The following is a 19317-nucleotide window of genomic DNA, read 5'->3' as shown; positions in this document are numbered from 1 at the left end:
ATATTTCATAGTAACAATGCTGGGGATTGCATTAAATGGTCACATTTACATCCAGGCTTTTAGGGAGTGAAATGGCCAATGGTATTAATTGTACGACACAGAAAAGGTAAAGAAAGTCTAAGGGACTGCCAGTGTCATATAGTAGGTGACCAAAACTCTCAAGTCCCAGTCTGCAAGTCTGATTGAAGCTTCTCTTAAGAACTTTACCTTCTCTGGAGAATAATAGTTGCTGTTCATCACCTTTTAGGCATCTGTACTACCTGGAGTAATAGGAATTGAGTGGTTTGAACAATTTATCCTGAAAAGATAAATTCAGATGCAGATGCCTGGGTCTCAAAATAAGACATCAGGCAATTTCCTTGTCTGCTTCTAAATCTGGTGGCTAGGGAGCAATCCAAAGAGGATCTGCCTCCATTTCATCCACCTACCCAGTCACCCTTCCACAAACTGTATAATTCATTTGAATTGACGGAACCCTTACTAATTGCCTCTTATTGGCCTGTTACAAGATGAAGCACGGAAAGGGAGACAAAGCCTCCCTATTCACATTCTCAGTGGCAGCACAGGTCTCTGCAAAGATGGAGAAACTGGAGCCCAGGCTATTCATTTTTGAATCAGGAGAAGATCTTCCACCACTCAGAACCCCACAGAAAAAGTCACAATATTGCATCCTGAGAGACTTGGTCCATTTCTCAAATGGTCTGTCAGAAATTTAGTCTATTTAATATCAGAGTCTATTTATGACTTATATTTATGGACTTTTTTTTCCCTCCCAAGTGATACAAACTCTACATTTTAATTTCATTATTATTTTTTCCCAGTTGGAGATGGGGAGGGGGAGAGAAGGGGCAGTACTTTTCATAAAAACATCATTCTTGTATTTATATTTTAAGAAAGCAAAGGAGAGGCAATAAGTACAGCCTGATAACTGAACTTTCTGTTTAGAATTCCTTCCTCTCCATTGGGCCTTAGCTAGGTTTCAATAATTATTGCTCAGGCACATAGTCTTGGAGCTTTGCTTTTTCTCAGACTTGTACACAGTTCTAGGAAGGGTTGTTGCCAAAGCCATCATGTGATTTATTGACCCTCCACTGGGACAAGGGGGAACAGATATAACTTTGTGATTTTATTATAAGGAGGCTGGGTTAATATTTCTAGGTGAAACAAGCTACTATACCAAGTTCAAACATCTGAAGAGGGAGGTTAAGAAACCCTGAGTGTGGGGTGTAAGGATTATTCTGTCCTGGGGCTGTACAGACGTCGTCTGAAGCAGGGAGCAGGAGAAGAAAGGACACATTGTGACCCATTTCCAACACCTCCTGTGTGTAGAGGCGGAAGTTCCTTGCCTGCAGAGGGACACGCGCGGAGGAAAAATAGGAGAGTTACAACATGGCACTTACATAAACAACACCAAACTGGCATAAAACATCTAACAAAATTACACGACTTCAAGCTTGGAATTTTTATACAACATAAATATTAGGGTTCAGCCCATTTAATAATGCTATATAAAATCAAGATTTAAGGCAGTAATGTTCCACATAAACTCTGAAAACAACATTTATGCTTCTTATAAAAGCAGAAAATGATTGCATTCTGTGGGCTTTTCAAAATGATGAATATAATTACATGAAGCAACAAAAATGGATTGAATTAAAAATCCACTAGTTTCAATTTAAGTTGGTTAAGGGGGAAAATGTAGTTTCTGGCCAAGGACTGAGAAAATTTTACAAGTATCAAAAAAAAAAAAATGTTGTATGCACTGTTAGGCAGTTGGGCAGCCTTCTCCCAACATGTATATGTAGCCCAAGAGTCACCAATGAAATTTGAGCTGTTTCAAACCTGCTAAGTCCAAGAAACCCTTTAATAGTATCGACTGTCACAAGTAGAGCTGTTTTTTTCCCCCTCTCCTCATGAGCACATGGCCACCTCTGGAATAATCGAGTTGTTCCCATAGCATCCTTACGGTATCTCTTGCAATTTAGTGAATTAGTATTCATTAGTTTAGGCTAGTTTAGACTGACCATGCAGTATTGATTTAAAATCGGGGCAGTAGCCCCGTGGAAGCACACTCCTGCAAACTCTAATTTCTCCCCCTGCCTCCATGGGTCAGAGGACACCTCATAGTTCTCCTTTATTAAGAGAGAGTCAGTTACTCTTGTAAGGGTCTTCCTAATATAAGCTGTGTGTGTGTGTTTGTGTGTGTGTATGTGTGTGCATGTGTGTGCACGTTGCACATGTGTGCATGTGACAAAGAGAAAGACCTAAAAGAGAAATTCAACCTAGTGCTACAGCCTATCAAACTAATAGACAGAACCTAACATACTCAATGTTCTGTTCTATGCCAACAGTTTTTCTTGAAATGACTTATTTGTGGAGGTTAGATTTCATGTTTTAATTTACAAAAGACAGTAATTTTGACAGTAACTTCTCTGTTTGTGGCTAGATAGAATGACATAGCTGGGCCACTACTATAGATTATACTATTATCCTTCTTAGATAAATCATTTATACATCTAGCTGCACCCTTGTTTGTTTACAAAATGCATATGTGTATGTATTTTCATTGCTGTATGCTAGTCTGATGTTGAGCCTTGGTGACTTTCAAGGTAGACTAGATGGCGGTTTTTCCTTGCTTGACAAGACCATAGTACAGTGGGGTCTGGAAAACTTGAAAGAGACAGATAATAGAGAAAAAAGCAGAAGTATAGCTGTGTGTGCTTGAGGCATTAAATTCAAAATGTGCGCAGACATACAAAGTGGTATTTAAAAAAATGAAAGTAAATATATATGTGTGTGTATATATGTATATATATGTGTGTGTGTATATATGTATATATATCCCTCTTGAGTAAGTTTTATGCTACAGCATAGTTTCCATGAGCCATAAAAAGAAGATAAAAATGGTAAAGTCTAGTACCTGGTGTAGAGGTATATTGATCTGCTTAAGGAGAGCTTTCACTGCCATCTGGAGCTCGTAGAAGAACAATTGCATGGGGCAGTCAGAAGTATGATCCACACTTTCCATAGATTCAGAGCCAGAAAGCTTTTGGATCCATTCCCACTCCTCTCTGTATGTTGAGTCAAGTTAAAATTAGAAATATAACAAAAGTTCAGAATATAACTCAGAACTTGTAGCATATATATCCAGAACCTGGACAAGCAATTTTTGGTGGTTAAAACTCAATGCAATTCATGAAATTTGAACTTTTTGCCACCCAAATGGAGTTTAAAATAAGCTTTTTCTAATTTAAGCTCTAGTTCACCTATCAAACCACATATGCCTCAGAACACAGGTCTAATTTGTGTGAATCAGTTTTTGAGATTGAAGTTTTCAAATATTTTGTAATAATTTCCTGACTGTTCTATTTTTCTTTCCCTGTGGATCCTCCGTAAGTTCTAAGAGCCTACATTTTACCACAGGGGCATCTGCTGGTTAATTCCATAGTTGGGTAACCACTGGACTCTGGTCCAACTCAGGCAAAAACCACATGGTACATTTCAACCCTGTCCTATTGTAATGGTGGGGACTATTTTGGTTTCTTACATCTTCCAAAAGCTTGAATAGAATCACAAACAAACACCAGACAATTCCAATAAAAGGAAGCAGGGACGCACATGACTATTTCCATCCTTCTCACAAACCAGTCACCTGTGCCTTCATTCTGCATGCTCTGTAGTCCTTCCTAATGAACTTTTCCAAATGTCATGTAGAAGGGCAGGGAAAAGAATGGTGGTGGGAGGAGAGCACATCTGTTTTGTCCTTCAAAGGCTGCTCTTCAAAAAGAACTTGAAAGACCAAGGTAAATGCCTCTTGGGTAACACTGTTTCCACAGGTATTTTAGCACAAGTCTCTAAACACATTCAGTTGGCCCAGTTTCTCTTGGAACTCTGCAGGGATCAGCAGTATGCTCTCAGGAGTAGGCTAGAGAGGAAAGGAAAGCCCTCTTTGGGGATAGAACGAGAGGAGGCGCTGACACATGTGCCCACCCTGTGAAAACCAAGGGATTTCCCCAAAGGGTCATACCAGCCTGGTCTCCAATCTGTGGGTCAGAAAACCAAATTGAATGTGGCATGAGCTTTTTCATCAAAAGCAAGCAAGCAAGCAAACAACACTTTGTTTTAAACTATCCCTTCAGAATAGCTTTTGTTTTCACGATATGTTTAATTTCAAGTCTCATACTGTGCAAGATTAGAAAATCTATTCTTTGTCCCAATAAGATAAAAACAATCAAAAGTAAGCCTTATTGTGTACTTTTGGCTTTACAAAGAATTACAATCTTAAAAACTGACTTGGCAACTCTTCTTTCTCATCACCGATACTGAACTAAAGAAGAGGTTTGTGACTAGTTGAAGAATACAAAAAGCCTAAAGGACCACATTACTACAGTAGGGCCTTTAATCAAATTAGAAAATAATTTACCAGTATGAATACCATGAAACACCTACCACTGACTAATTGTTTTAGGTTGAGAATGAGGGAAACGGACCTGGCAGAGCGAAGGCTGCTGGAATCTTGTAAAAATGAACTTTGGGTAGTTGGCAGAAGGAAATTAGTTGATACAACCGCTAAGAGAGTATAAGCTATTAGAACATGATCTAGAAATGGATGAAAACAACCATTGCCAAGTCTACACAAATATGAGCCATGTAACATATTGTCACGACTCAGAAGATAACTAATGTTGATTGTTGAAATGACCACCAGATGGCAGACTAAAAGTCCAGGTGTAGTTGATAAGTGAAAGGAGAGAATATGTTGGTCAGTGAGTTCTTCAAGAGATCATCATCATCATCATCATCATCATCATCATCTATTGCACTGTCATCAAATAATAGTTATGTAGTGAACCCTGAGAGACATAATAGTTAGCAAGGAAAGTCTTTCCACTTTTAAGAACTAAATTTTAAATGATAAAATTAGAGTCTACTTTGATTGTTAGCAGATCCCTAGGTGTAAATAGAATTTGAGGATCTAGTTTGTACTTTTTGAAGCAAATCTGGATAAATCTTGAGATTTTTTTCCTTTTATTATATATTTCTTCTTTTTAATTTTTTATTCATGTTGAGCACAATTCAGTTCATTATAGTAGATTTTCAGAGGCCTGCTATTAGGGTTAGTTGTAAAATTGAGCCAGATTACCAAGATTGGGCAACTTTCCCAAAGCTAACAGGGTAATTCACCAAATGCCAAACCATACAGCAAATCTCCAACGGAGACTCAGACCCTGTTACTTCTTTTCTTCCCTGGAGAACCATAAGAGGCATAGAAAACATATAAGATCCTCAGGCCAGGAGGTTAGGAGAAGGGAGAAAGAAGGCTTGAGGTGAGGGTGGGGGATCCTTTAAGACTCAGTAACTTTATCAGATTCCATTCCCATAGATAATTTTAAAAACAAAGCACACACACACAAAAAAACATGACTTTAGATTGTGAAGAAAAGGTATTAGAAATAGCGATTTGGGGAGAAAAGATCATCTGTTCATTAATTAGTTAAGCATCAGTGCTTATACCATTAATAATGCAGAGGGGAACATGGAAGGACAATGCCCCCTTTTAGTGGGCTCACTCATCCCACCAACCCACAATGGAAGCCCTCCTTATCCTAGCATTAAATCTCAGTTGTGGCAGTGTGCTGTGTGACATCTCACCATTGAAACTGGGATGGCAAGTAACGTCTCATTTTCCTTCGGGCACATCAAATTGGTCACTTGAGCCATTGTTTCATCACAAGGAAAATCCTAACTCCTGACCACTTACTTGGAAACATTATTGTTTTCACGAATCTTCACATGGCAGAGGATGTTGGGTAACTTTTGAGTTACAAGCACTTTGATCTGATCCACAGAGCTACATAGCTTTAGGTAACCTAGATATAATCCAGGAGAGAGACGCTGATGACTCCTTTTGTGATAGGAGAGGATATCCTGTAGGATGAAACAAGACAAAATAAGAAATCACATTGAAAGACCATCTCAAAACCTTTTCCTCTTTAAGATGGGCTTGTCATGAATGATAGGAGCTATGAATAATTAGGTGAGGAACACAGGTACCCTCATACATATAGGGGGAGTGTTGGTGCTGCAGCTAGTCTCACCTTTAGGAGAGTTCTCCCCCAAGTCAGTGAATCTCCCTTCAACATAGTCTGCATGCTTACTTTACTCACATTTCTATGCCAAGGCTAGGTGTGTGGGTTGTCATTGGGAATAAGCTGGTAGTGGTGGATGCAGATAATAAAGATAGAATTCATAATTTCTTTCCTTGAAGGGTTTACTGTTTAGCTGAGAGAAAACAGACATTTGCCAGTATAAAAGCGGACAATGCAGTTGAAAGAAGTTTCGTGCTTTCAGAAAAATTAAAATGGAAAAGTCCATTATAAAGGAAACTATTTAAATCAGAGTCAAAATTTTATAGCAAGTAGAAATAAAAGGTTGATTGGTTCTGTACCTTAAAAATTAAAAAGTAATTCTGAGATAATCATTTTATCTTATGTTATTAATTTTTAGTTATACCCTAATTCTGAGAATGAAGAGAGAATGCATTAAGCATTGATTGCCTTTTTTGGGGGGAGAGTTAATTCTTTAGATTAAATTATAACTGAAATGATACTCCTCATATTTGATTTTTACAATGTCATCATGAAGAGGATAATTTTTGCAAAAATATTTGAGGGCTTCAAATTTTTTTCCTGGAATCTTAAGACTTTTTTTTTCCTGGAATCTTAAAATGTTCTTATACAGTTCTTGTTCATTTTGTGCTTGTCAATCATAACTAGTCTACCACTTCTAGAGTCTCAATTGTCAGTGCTTTGCATGTGAGTTGATTAGGTCTCCACATCATCTTCATCAGTTTCACAAAATTTAGCATCTTTTGCAATATTTAAAATTTTGCTTTGTAATGGATTGGCATTGAATTTACATTATATTCTACAGGCTGCAGAGACTGAATGAAGTTGTTGGTATAGTAGGAAGTGCCAACTAAGTACAGAGAGATATTTGAATCAATTCTTGTTTTATTTGTGGTCAGTACTCTAATGAACTATTTAGGTTATGACTTTTGCCTCCCTGAACAACTGGAGGGACTCAGTTAATAATTAGAAAACACAGATGCTCCCTTCTGCCCATGTTAGTAGATAAGGCTTTTTAAACCTTTGGGCAGAAGGATGTGAGAGATTTAGGAGTGATGAGTCAGGTACTCATTATAAGGGAAGGTTTCCTACAAGCTAGAGTTTAGCTTGGTTTTCACAAAGAGTAAAATAACTAAGATTCAAAAGTATCACCACAAAAAGAAAGGTAAGCCAGTGAGGTGGTGGAAATGCTAATTAGCTTGATTTAATCATTCTACAGTGCCCATCTATATCAAACATCACTATGTACCTCATATGTGTTTAAAATTAAGATTTGTAAAAAAAGTACTAATAAAGATGAATAAATAAGAACAAAATAAAGGGAATCAAATCTGTACTAAATGTAGAGGAGGCACAAAATTAAAAATAAACTTGTATATATGGAAGAGAAAGGTATGAGGTTTTTTTTCCTTGACCACTATGCTCTAAAGGAACAATTTCTCATCTATAGGATTAACTATCTGCAGCATCTGTCATGCTCTATTGTGTATTTTCTCCTCTGTCCCATCTTTACTGTCCCATCTTTACAAAGCATGAGTTCCCATGTGTATTGGTGACTATGGGAAATATTGGGGTTTCAGGTAAATATGATGTGACTTCTACCTTGAGGAGGTGGAGAAAGACAGATGAATAAACAGGTGATTGTAACATACCGAAGTCAGATTTATAATAGAGGCAATGGAGGCATACAGTGAAAGAAGCACTTTATTTCTGTCCCTCCCCTGTTTTTTGGTGTGGGTGTGTTGGGGATCAAACCCAGGGCCTTACACATGATAGGTAAGCATTCTACCACTGAGCATATCCCTGCCCCCTCTGTCTTCTTTTGTATTAGACTGCAAAATTTATGGCAGAGTTGTATTTTTATTGCTTTTTTGTCAGTAGTACCTAGTACTATTTGTGCATAAAATAGCTACACAACATGTGGAAACCACATCACATCTCTAAAACAACATGGTAATTGCACAAAGGGACAAAATAAGAATGGCAACAATTGGGAATATGTACAAAAAAACAAAGTCTAAAGAACTTTTAAAGTTTCATGAAACTTTAAAAATTAATATTTTTTTAATATTCTGGTTGAGAAGGATGAATTGTTATTAATACCAGGGTGGAAAAGGCTGAACTTACATTATAGAATATTTTCTATCATGTTTCTTATAAATAGATCTTAAGTAAGCAGTTGACTGGAAGGAGTTTGGTCAAGGTAAGTGTTTTAGGAAATAAACAACTAATTAAGGAGAGAGAAATGGTTAATGTGGGAATAAAAATGAGAAGTATTTGAATCAGAAGAATTTGATGATATGCAACCTAGGGGTACTTATTGAACAAACAGATGTGGCTATAGACTCGTGGGTCATTATTTTTAAGAAGTCATGGAGAACTAGAAGTCCCTAAAGACTAGAAAAGGACAAATATGCCTGTTTTTGCAACAGAAAGGGGAAAAAGCAGAGGATGACCCTAGTAATTAAAGACCTTCAACATATTGATCTTTAGGAAAAATGAGAAAGAACCATCAAACAATCAATTTGCAGTCACGCAGGAAATCCCAAGGCACTAAAGAGAAGTCACCATGGGTTTGTGAAGAGCAAATCACACAGACAATTTTAACAGCAATAAAATAGGATCCACCAACCAAGGAGAAGTCTCTAGTGTAATCTGTTTCATTAGGATAACTTGAAAACAAGTAGAATCTTGACCATATTACTTTAATAAGCTGAATATCTGGGTTGAAGATTTGTGGTTAATGAAGATGGTATGGGAATAGTACATGGATTGAGTGATGGCCCAGGAGGGACTGGTCCAGAGGACCAATCTGTTCAGCTTATTTATTGACATTCCAGACAAAGAAAATCAAGAATGTGTGTGTCAAATTTGTGGGTCCCAAATTTAGTGTGGTTTTGATTTTCTGGCAAATAGTAATAAAGCTATGAATGACCCAATGTATTGGAAAAATAAGCCTATCATAATTAGGGTTGAAACTTAGTAGGAAAATGTGCTTGTAAAGATTCAAATCCAAGAGTACAAACATAGGATGGATCAGGGTATGAGAGAAAAACATGTGCGGGTCAGAAGTAACCACAAATAGATTGTGAGTTAGGAACATACCATGGTTATATAAAAACCAACACCATTCTGGGATGGAGTAATTCACTCTTTGGTTCAATTTTTAAAAGGACTATTACTGAGCATCTACTATGTATTCCCTTTCCTTTACATAGTAATTTATCCTTCATTGGTCTGAATGCTTTTGCAACCTGAAAAATTCTTGGGAAGAGAAACAAACTGCCTTATTCACCAAATCTAAAGTACACTAGGAAGGCCCTGTAAATATTCCATCATGTATGTATACCACAGTTTCTCTATCCATTCATCTATGGAAGGGCATCTAGGTTGTGTGCAACCATAGAAATGAAAAGTTGTACTCCATTTGTGTAAGGAATCAAAATGCATTCTGTAAAAATAAAAATAAAAATAGAAAAAAAGGAAAGGCCCTGTAAAACCAATTTGGATGTCTGTAGGTCTATATATTTACCTGTCTTAGGTTCTAACCTGCATTTCTAGCCTCTGCCTTCCATTATAGTCCTTTTGTGTCCCCAGTATCCAGCCATAATGGATTGCTTTTTCTGTCTGCATGCATTTCCTAATTTCACTTTTTTTCGTTAGTTTGTTTATTCACTTATCCTACCAACTTTTATTGAGCACCCACTATGTATAAAGCATCATGCTAGGTTATTAATGACACCAAGATGAACAATACATGATTCCTCCCTTCATGGTACTTTTCAGTATATGGGAAAGAACATGTAAGCCAGTTTTTCTAACTCAGCATAATAAAGGTCATAAGAAGATTGTTTAAGGTCCATGTTTAACCAAGGGAGGGTGAGATCTGCTCTTCCAGGTTCTGTCTCATTTTTTTTACTATGCCCTTTAGTTTAATTCCTCCTCACTCCCTTCTCTTGCTCTCTTTTCTTCACCTGATAAACTTAACTTACCTTCATGGCTCAGCCAAATGCCACATCTTCTGCAATACCTTCCCTGATATTTCCAGGCAGAATTAATAGCTGCTTTGTGTGCACTCCCATAGTACACTGTTTGTACTGCTATCAGGCACTGGTTTAATTCTGCCTTGTATTACCTTGATTTGTTTACAAGTCTGTCTCCTTCCCTTGACTGAACTCCTTGAGAGCAAGGACCTTGACTTATTCATTTGTTTTTCATATAGCACCTAGAAGAGTGCCTGGCACCTACTTGGTGTTGAAAAAAACTGTTTATTCAATATGAAGTGAAAGGCCCAGAGGTGGTGGGTTCTGGGGCTGGGCCTCTGGGGGAAAATATGCTATGCTGGTTCAGTAACTGGGAAGGGTATATTGATCAGATATCCTGAGATCTTGTTAAGGAAACAATAGATAGTTGCTTTTATGATAACTGCAGGACCTTTATTGTGCTGGATGAGGTGTGGAAGGTGAATTGTACAGGGTGGCATAGGTTGCAAATAGTGATTGCAAGACCAAGATTACATAGGCCACAAAGAATCTTAATTTGCTGAATTGTTTTCTAGCTTTTAAAGAGATTTCACTCTACATTCTGGATTTCCAACTTCTCTCAAAAAGCAGAGCATGCTTTTTTTCATTCTTACTCGGTAATAGCCGAGGCTGAATAGGGATGCCTCTTTAGATGGGACAAGAATTCTCCATATTAATGTAGTCCCTATTACTTTCACTTGTTTCTTTTTTAAACCTGAGAACTCACACCATAAAATCCATCCTCTTAAAGCATGCTATTCAGTGTAGTATGTTTACAAGGTATAACTATCCACCACTGTCTAATTCTAGGCCATTTTCATAATTCCAGAAAGAACCCTCACATTCATTATCATTCTCCAATTTCTCCTCCCCTGCCCCTAGAACCACTAATCTACATTCTGTCTCTATGAATTTGCTTATTATGAATATAGCAAACATATAAAGGCAGTCATACAATAAGTGGCATTTTGTGTCTGGCTTCTTTCATTTTTGCATAATGTTTTCAAGGTTCATCCATTCTGTAACATGGATCTTCATTCATTTTTATGGATGAATAATATTCCATCATATGGTTACACCACATTTTGTCTACCCATTCATCAGCTCTCTTGGATGTTACCCTCTGGCTGTTATGAATAATGATTGATTGTATGAACACTGATGAATGAGTTTTTGTGTGAACTCAATTGCTTCTTAAGGCATTAAGAAATTAGCTCATTTTCATTAATCTTTTTTTGATTCCTGTAAGTTTTGATACTTATGTTAGTTGCTGCTTGGGGATAGAAAGAATAGGAAAGTGCAGAGAAAACAGTAGAAAAAGGCAGAAGTAGCAGGTCTTGGGCACCTGCAGTGTAAGAGGATGCTGAGTACCTGGAGATGACAAGAAGAAGAGAAGGAAAGCAAGGATGGGAGGAGAAAGAGGACAAGCCTCACCATGGTTTCCCTGGACATACTTTAAAGAAAGGAGGCAAAGAAAGCAAAGTGGTGGGTGCAGGCAGTATAAGACAGCATGGTGAAATGGGAAGGGAACCAGGGATGTGGGTACTAGTACCTCTTAATGCTGCATTTCAGCTGGTATGACTTTGGCCAGCTATTTCCTTGAAAGCCATGGCCTCATCTGTGAACTAGACAATAGAATTATTCAATCTCAACTGTGTTTTCATGAGGATCAAATAATTTAGATGTTGCACAGTACTGTAAAGTTGAATATAGAGTTAACATGTGAGAGATTAATCTTCAGAGGAAACTTCATGTATGAGGTATTCAGTTCCTGAAATAACCCCTGAAGAGAATAACCCAGCACCCAAGAGGGGACTTCTTATTGGATATACATTCATTGCCAATTAGATTGTTTAGAGGGACTCTAAATGATCCATATCTCTCTTTTCTTTCCCAAGAAAGCATGATAATGATTTTTCTCTACTAGATATATGAGAGAGGTCAGTTTTGAAGGTTTGGGTTTGAGGAGGTCAGGATGTTGAAGGAGTTGGGTATTGGAGCTTACCCGGGGCCCTATGGATTAGAGATGAGTTACAGACTGAGATTTTGTTACAACCCTGGCCTTTGTTGAAAACCCTATTGTAGATCATATAGTTTTAATACAGATTTTCCTAATTGTTAAGAAAGGTAGATGAAATGATGAAGTGTCCCAAAGGATGACTGGGCCAGTGCCAGAGGTCTCCAAGAAGAGCAGGGAAGAAGAGGTGGATGGGGTGTGTCCTGAGGAGAACCTAGTATTGCTTGGATTTTTCTGAGAAGAGAAATAATAAAAATAACTAAGTTTATTGTGGTACTCTTCTGCTTTCCATATGAACCCATTAAATCTTCATTAGAACCCTATGAAATAGGACTTTGGAGGAGGAGTAGATATAAGGAGTGAGAAGTTAAATAACTTGCTCTGGTCACATAACTAGAAAGGAACCATAGCCAGTCAGCCTGATTCCAAAGGGTGACCAGGATGTGTTATAAGGTAGCAGGAAGAAACCTAGGCTTCCAATCAAGAAGCCTGGTGGTTATCACTCTACTTCCCTGAGAAAATCAAGTAGTCTGTGGCCAGTTATGTGGGAATTACCCAGACTGCTTTGGGCCAAGCAGTCTTTGCATCAAGACCTAACTCAGCCCTCATGTTGAGTTGGTGTAGTCAACTCCTAACATAATTAAATCTTAAGTCTAGAACTGATTGTATACCAGCCCTAGGAGTTTTATTCCACATTTCCTCTCCAGCATAGGACCTGTATGAGAAGGTGGAGAGAGAGAAAAAGTGGGGGAAAGAAAAGGGAGAGTGGGGTTGGTGGGAATGACATCAAGCAGGAATGCGCCAGTCAGCAGGGGTAAATTTTCCACTTGGATCTGTGTGGAAACCTGATCCTGCCTCTATTTTTGGTCTCCTTCTCTAACAACCTTTCACCAGATTGGAATTTTTCTGCACCTGTAACATATTTTTAATGTAATAAGTCTAGGAGAAACCAGGTATTATATCATGCTGGGGCCTGGGCTGTGTTTCTAGGAGCAAAGGTAGCCCAGACCCCAGTTTATCCCTATAGGGGATTAGTGTATTAGTCACCCTGTAAAAGCTCAATTTATTATGATTTTTTAAATGTTTCTTTTAGCACTTGCTTATAAAAGGTGAAGAGGGGAGCCACGAATGTGTCTGTGTTCCCTGCCCCCACCTCCTCCACATATGCACATACACTCTATCAATTTCCTATGAACCCACATTCCATAAAATCAAATCCAGAGGCATTGGCTTTGACCAATTAGCTTACCCATGCTGTGTTGGACTTTTGTCCTGATTTGGGGCAGTGTAAGTAATGAACAGGTGAGATTATTGTACCAGGCACCCCTCAGTTGGGAATGAAAGGAAGTTAGAAAGTAAATTAGCTGTTAAAGGTGACCATGAGTGGCTATTGGGACCAACATGCAGATTCAGCTTGTTCAGGTATGACTGGGCCCTTCCTTTCCTGTTACTCCAGGTGGGCTGTCTGGTGGATGTATGCCATTGAGTGCATGGGGCTCAGTCTAGATGTTTCTGCCAGTTTATCTTCCTAAATGGAGAGTTCTATACAACTCACATATCACAGGGTTTAAGAGAGAGAGAGAGAGAGAGAGAGAGAGAGAGAGAGAGAGAGAGAGAGAGAGAGAGAGAGAGAGAGAGGAACAGTTTGATGTCCATGCTCACTTAAGAACACAAGGACACTTGAGGCAGTGTGGTTGCAAGACAGAGCATGCACTCATGAACAGGCATAGGCTTGTGTCCCATTACTACCATCCAGGCCAAGAGTCTGCATCTAAGTTGCTTGGGTTCTGAATTCTGGTGCCTATTCAGTACTCAATGAGTACTTTCATCCTTTATTTCATCTCCCATCCCTCACTCACAAAAATCCTAACTCCTATCCCAGGATGTTATGTGACAGAGCAGAAAGAAGCCAACTTCCAATAAGAAGAGCTGAGTTGAAATCTCAGTTCAGCCATTTTCTAGCTGTGCACCCAGGGGTACATTCCATGTTTTGCAGGATCTGAAGATAACACAGTTTCTGGTCCCTTCTCTAAGAAAAATAATACAAAATTATCAATGCAAATTGCTAGGATGCTAGTCAGTGCCTTGGAAGAGCTTGTGCAAATGAAGAGCTGAATGACATGGAAGCATCACTAGTTTTGCTAAATTGAATCTCTATGTATAGCTCTGTGTCAGTCTGTTTGAACCCTGGTTATTTCATTCCTAAAATGGATTTAATCATGCCTGTCTGTTCCAAGAGAGTATTGTCAGAACAAACAAGAGTAAGTATATATGAGAGTGGTTTTGTTCAGTATTATATACATATGAATATATCCAAACACATACTCTACTTGTATTATTATTATAATCCAATCTGGTATTGATTTAATGTCTTGGTTACACTATGGATAGATACCTACTCAGTCATTGGTCTGAGTGTTTCTTATTGGTTCAGTTGGTCAGGGCATTTTCAGAGTGATCATTCTTTGTATTACTTGATGAGTTCCAGATCTAGAGAGGGATAAATAAAAATAAGCTTTGGCATCTTTCCTGTTTCTAGAGTATGAGGAATGGCCCATCTCAGGAATCTCAATCACTGAATCTGAATATGTCCTTTGGTGTATTTCACTAGAGCCTCCACAACAGTATTTGGGATTTCAAATATATCAGAAAATTAAAAACAAAAACAAAAACAAAAACACTTTGTACCTGGATAGTTATCAGTAAAATGTCTAAGGCTGTTGGTTCTTCGGGTGTTGATAGAGACTTCCTCTGACTTTGAAGCTTTGAGATCTGCATCCATTTGCCATTAAAAAAGGAGTAAAGCATCTCCACCTCCCTGATGGTGACTATGAGTATGTTTCCATGCCGGTCTTTAATGGGCTCATAGTAAACTCTTCCCAAGTTGTGCGTTCCAAGTAAATTCTAGAAACAGATAGATTACTGGCAGCTTAGTTGGTATTGTAAAAGAAAATGAACACAATTGCAACCAAAGACATGAATAATTATCTGATTTCTGAGAAGCTGTTTTTCAGACTTAAATCTAGAATATGTTTCATCATAAAAATGTTCTTAACAGAAGCTCAAAGAAAATATCTTCACCATGAGCCTGAAAAGATTATAGCAAGAGGCACAAAAATTATGTTTTTTTAAGCAAATTCAATATCTGTAAATATCTCTTACCCACATAACACACCAGCACATAAACCTCAGTTACCAGCACTTGAAGAGAATCCCAGATGTTTTAAAGAAAAATGCCTGATATTTCAAGTATGCTATTTGTGGAGTTTTCAAGAAATCTACAGTAAGCTAGTATGAGGTGGGGTTGTTTAAAATGAAGAAGTGAATTGACAATGTAGCACATTGTACAGATCCCCAAATGACTACACATTCCCTTCAAGATGCTTTAATTGAAAGATTGTCCTGGTTTGACTTATCTGCATTTGAGGGAGTTTCATTTATTTAAAAGTTTGTTAAAATTTCTTATGAATTAGTTCAACTAAGGCAGACAATACTTTTAGAAAGGTAGGAAGGGAAGGACGCCACACTAAGCGTGGAGGGATCTGGGTGGGTGTTACCAGAATGAATAGGAGTTTTACAGATATGCAGGGTGTGAAGATTTCTTATTTAGAGCACTGGATGATTAGGATAAAATTCCATCTTTTAAAAAATATCTATGTTAAAAAAAAAATCCCCAAACTCCCAATTGGTACTTTTGTGAACGCACATAAAGATGATGAGATGACCTGCTAGCATTAGAGCAAAAGTGAACTGGAATTTGTAAAAGTGACAAGGCTGTCCTAAAAATAAATGAGCCAGCTGGTCAGTATTCATGTCTGTGAAAACATTGGAGTAAGGACTATGTCTTATGCTTTTTATTCTTCACAAAGATCAGATACATAATGAGTAAGGAATTCCATAATTATTAGTGTATCATAAAAATTCATTTGGCAGAATTATTATTTTCTTAAAAAGGCCTAATCACTTAGGTTTTTCCTTTCCAAATGAACGACTTCTAAATCATAGAGAGCTAGTTTGGATAAGTTTTTTAGTTCAGTCCTATGTAGTTCCATGATTTTATATAGAGGTGGTTTGCTAATAAGTGGTGTTGTGCTGGTAAACTGGCTAATGAAACAAAACAAAACAAAACAAAACAAAAAATGGGGCATGGCTGATTTGTAGCATACACCAATCTCTGGTGTAAATATACCTGCCACAGTTGATTTCAGGCTACCCAGGATTTAACACAGTTTTCAATATTCCTGAATATTTAACAGTTTGCTTTCTTGAGCTAGTTAGACTCATCCTCAGCCACCACTGCTATTAAGACTTGACTTAACTGATATTCAGTTTGAGGGCTGGCTGCCATTCATTAATAGTTGGACTGTTTTTTAACGTAGCATGAATAATTTCTCATTTAAAAACTTTGTCCACTTTTGTAAATTAGCACATAATAATATGTTAAAAGACTGGTAAGAATGCAGTCCTTGGAGAAATATGGATCTGGAGTTGAATCCGTATGTGCTACTTTCTATTTGTGTGACCTTGGACACAAATTAACTTTTCTTGGCCTCAGTTTTATCATCTGTTAAATGAATATCAATACTAGTACATTATCCTCATGTTATAGTGAAGATTATATGAGGTAGTTTGTAAAGCACTTAGCGCAGTACCTGGTACCTATTCTGTTAAAAAAATAAAAGTTGTTCTATTATTTATTATTACATATTAATTAAAGGAGGAGATTATTATAGAGCAGAAACAGAAAATGGAATAAATTGTACCAATTGGTATACACCACAATACAGGTTAAGTCAGCGCACGGTGGACACAGAGGAGAGAGACAGATTGTGGTTAAGGCTCTGAAGGTCATGGTAAAATACTGGGCCACTGTTGAAAGGCAGGGAGTACTGTGGTCGGGACCTTTTAGGCTGGCTGCTTTGGCAGAAGTATGGAAAATGGACTGAAGAGTAAGAGTGGAAGCAGAGGGGTGACTTTGAAGGCTTTTGATGTAATTGGAATAATCAGGCAGTAAGTAGTTAGAATGGAAAGAGGAGGAGAGTAAGATAAAATATGCAAGAGGAACTAACAGGATTTACATATGACTGTTGCCTATGAAGTTACATGTAATACATTTTTACTTTCCTCAGAACATTGCAAAAAATTTTATATAGTAAAGTGACCTAAAATGTTGTATCAATTCACAAGTTGAGTTTTCCTCTTCATCTGAAAAGGTTTTTTTTGTACCTTATCCCTCCCCCTGCCAAAAGAAGGTGCTAGACATTTCCTATGTAATTAAACTTTCATTTGTTCAGCAGACTAGCTGCCAGGTACTGTACTAAGCACTTTAAAAACTCTTATCTCTTTTAAACATTTCATAGTTCTAGACATTTTCATCCTAGAGACTAGAAGATAGTTTGGGCAATAGAGCCCACAGCAAAAAATGAAAGCAACTTCTATTATTTAATTGGACATACAAAAATATGAAGGAGAGAAGGGACTCTATAACAGGCTTTTGATGAGGGATCTATAAGGGGCTGACTATTTGTTGAAGACTGTGAGGCTCTGATTGCTATGCAGGGCTGGAGAAATATCCAGGTAGTAACGGTGTATGAGACACATTTCTGTGATCACTTTTCTGTTTGCTTAGATGGAGTTTCCCGCAACTGCGATTTTTGAGGTGCCTTGGGTTGAACAGACAAATACACGTATTCATCCAACTAGTAAGCACTGAAGACCCAGTACACACCAGGCATTGGGGATATAGATGTAATCAAAATAGATACATTCTTCAGACTCAGGATGTTATGATCCAAGTGGATCACTATATAGACAAAGAAAAAACAATGAATGGGATTATGGCCATCATTCTGAAAGAAGAATACAAGATACTGTGGGAATGATTCAACTAATCAGAAGATCAGAGAAAGGAAGTACAAAAATTAAGCTGGGATATGAAGGAATGTAGGCATTAGCAAGACAAAGAGGTAGTAGAAGAAGATTCTAAACAGAAAATAGCATGTGAGTTAGCAAAAGAGATTGAGAAAGACAGGCCAGACAGTTGGAAGAAAATCAGGAGAGTGTGGAAGCCAATGAATATGCCAGTTTGAAAAAGGAGAACGGGACCATGTATATCCAATGCTGCTGGGATATCAGTTGCAAAGAGGACTTAAAAGTAGTCATTGAGTGAAACAGAAGTCATTGATAGGAATGGAAATGGATTTTTTGGGGGACCTGCACCATATCATTTTGGGGTTGTCATTAAGAGAAGGAATACAAAATTGAAAATATAAAATTAGGTATAAAAATGAATATTTATTTAGAATGAGAAAAGAAGCCCTACTTCTCCTGTCACCTTTCCCTCATATACTGGAGTATCTGGAATTTTGGGTCCCCTTTTCCTCTCAAAATTTTTTTTAGACTATTTCTCAGAAATGCCTCTCGATGGCAACCCAACTTCTTCTCCTCACCTAAACCACTCCAGGACTCCCATACTCACAGGGACTCACAGGCTTCATTAGTATTATTTGCCTCTGATTACTGGTGGCCTTAGAGTACAGTTTTACAGACATGGTGGCAGCAAAAGTGAGAGAGGGCTGAGGGCTGATGGGAAAAGAGGAAGTCAATGGAAAAAAGAGAATGTAGGCAATGTTTTCAAAAATTTGGGTATAAGCGGGGAGAAGAGAGATTGGTAGCTGAAGGGGCATGGAGGGTCAAGAGAGCAATTTGGGGGGAGGTAAAATTGTAGATACTAGAGTATTTTTAAATTAGTATGGGAGGCATGAGACAGGATCCAGAGCGTATGTGGAGGCTTGCACCTTTGGTAGGAGGAGTGAGACTAGCTGTTGGAATAGGAAGGAAGAAGGAGAAGGTAGGATCAATGCAAGGAGTTTTGTAAATTTGGTGAAAAAATTATTCCCTTTCTCATTTATTCACTTAATGAATTAGACAGTAAAGCCATTACCTGAGATGGAGACAGAAAATGTGGGGAATGGGAAGGGGTGTGGAGGAAAGGAGAAGGTTTTAAATAGTTTCTTTGTAGTGTGAGAAAGCTAATTTATTAAAGAAATGGGATGGGATCACTAGTTAACCTTCCATGTGAGAACTGAAGTCATGAATGAGTTTAACACAAACACAGTCAACTTTCCTCTTTTGTGTGTTTAATTTTTTT

The 19317-nt window shown here is 37.8% G+C and overlaps 1 protein-coding gene across 1 annotated transcript in view; it reads right to left on the bottom strand.

Annotated features, from left to right (window-relative positions):
• Ankfn1 (ankyrin repeat and fibronectin type III domain containing 1) overlaps positions 1 to 19317 on the bottom strand; it is a 244704-nt gene that overhangs the window by 36104 nt on the left and 189283 nt on the right. The window contains exons 13-16 of the mRNA XM_047547242.1: positions 14856 to 15071; positions 5762 to 5928; positions 2921 to 3071; positions 1178 to 1346 (exon numbers count right to left, since the gene is read on the bottom strand). Of these exons, the coding sequence (XP_047403198.1) occupies positions 1178 to 1346; positions 2921 to 3071; positions 5762 to 5928; positions 14856 to 15071 (703 nt within the window). The remainder of the gene's footprint in view (positions 1 to 1177; positions 1347 to 2920; positions 3072 to 5761; positions 5929 to 14855; positions 15072 to 19317) is intronic.

Source organism: Sciurus carolinensis, chromosome 3 (assembly GCF_902686445.1).
Source record: "Sciurus carolinensis chromosome 3, mSciCar1.2, whole genome shotgun sequence".
Taxonomy (NCBI): Eukaryota; Metazoa; Chordata; class Mammalia; order Rodentia; family Sciuridae; genus Sciurus; species Sciurus carolinensis.
The sequence above is the reverse complement of the archived record's forward strand: the minus strand, read 5'-3'. Positions and strand labels throughout refer to the sequence as shown.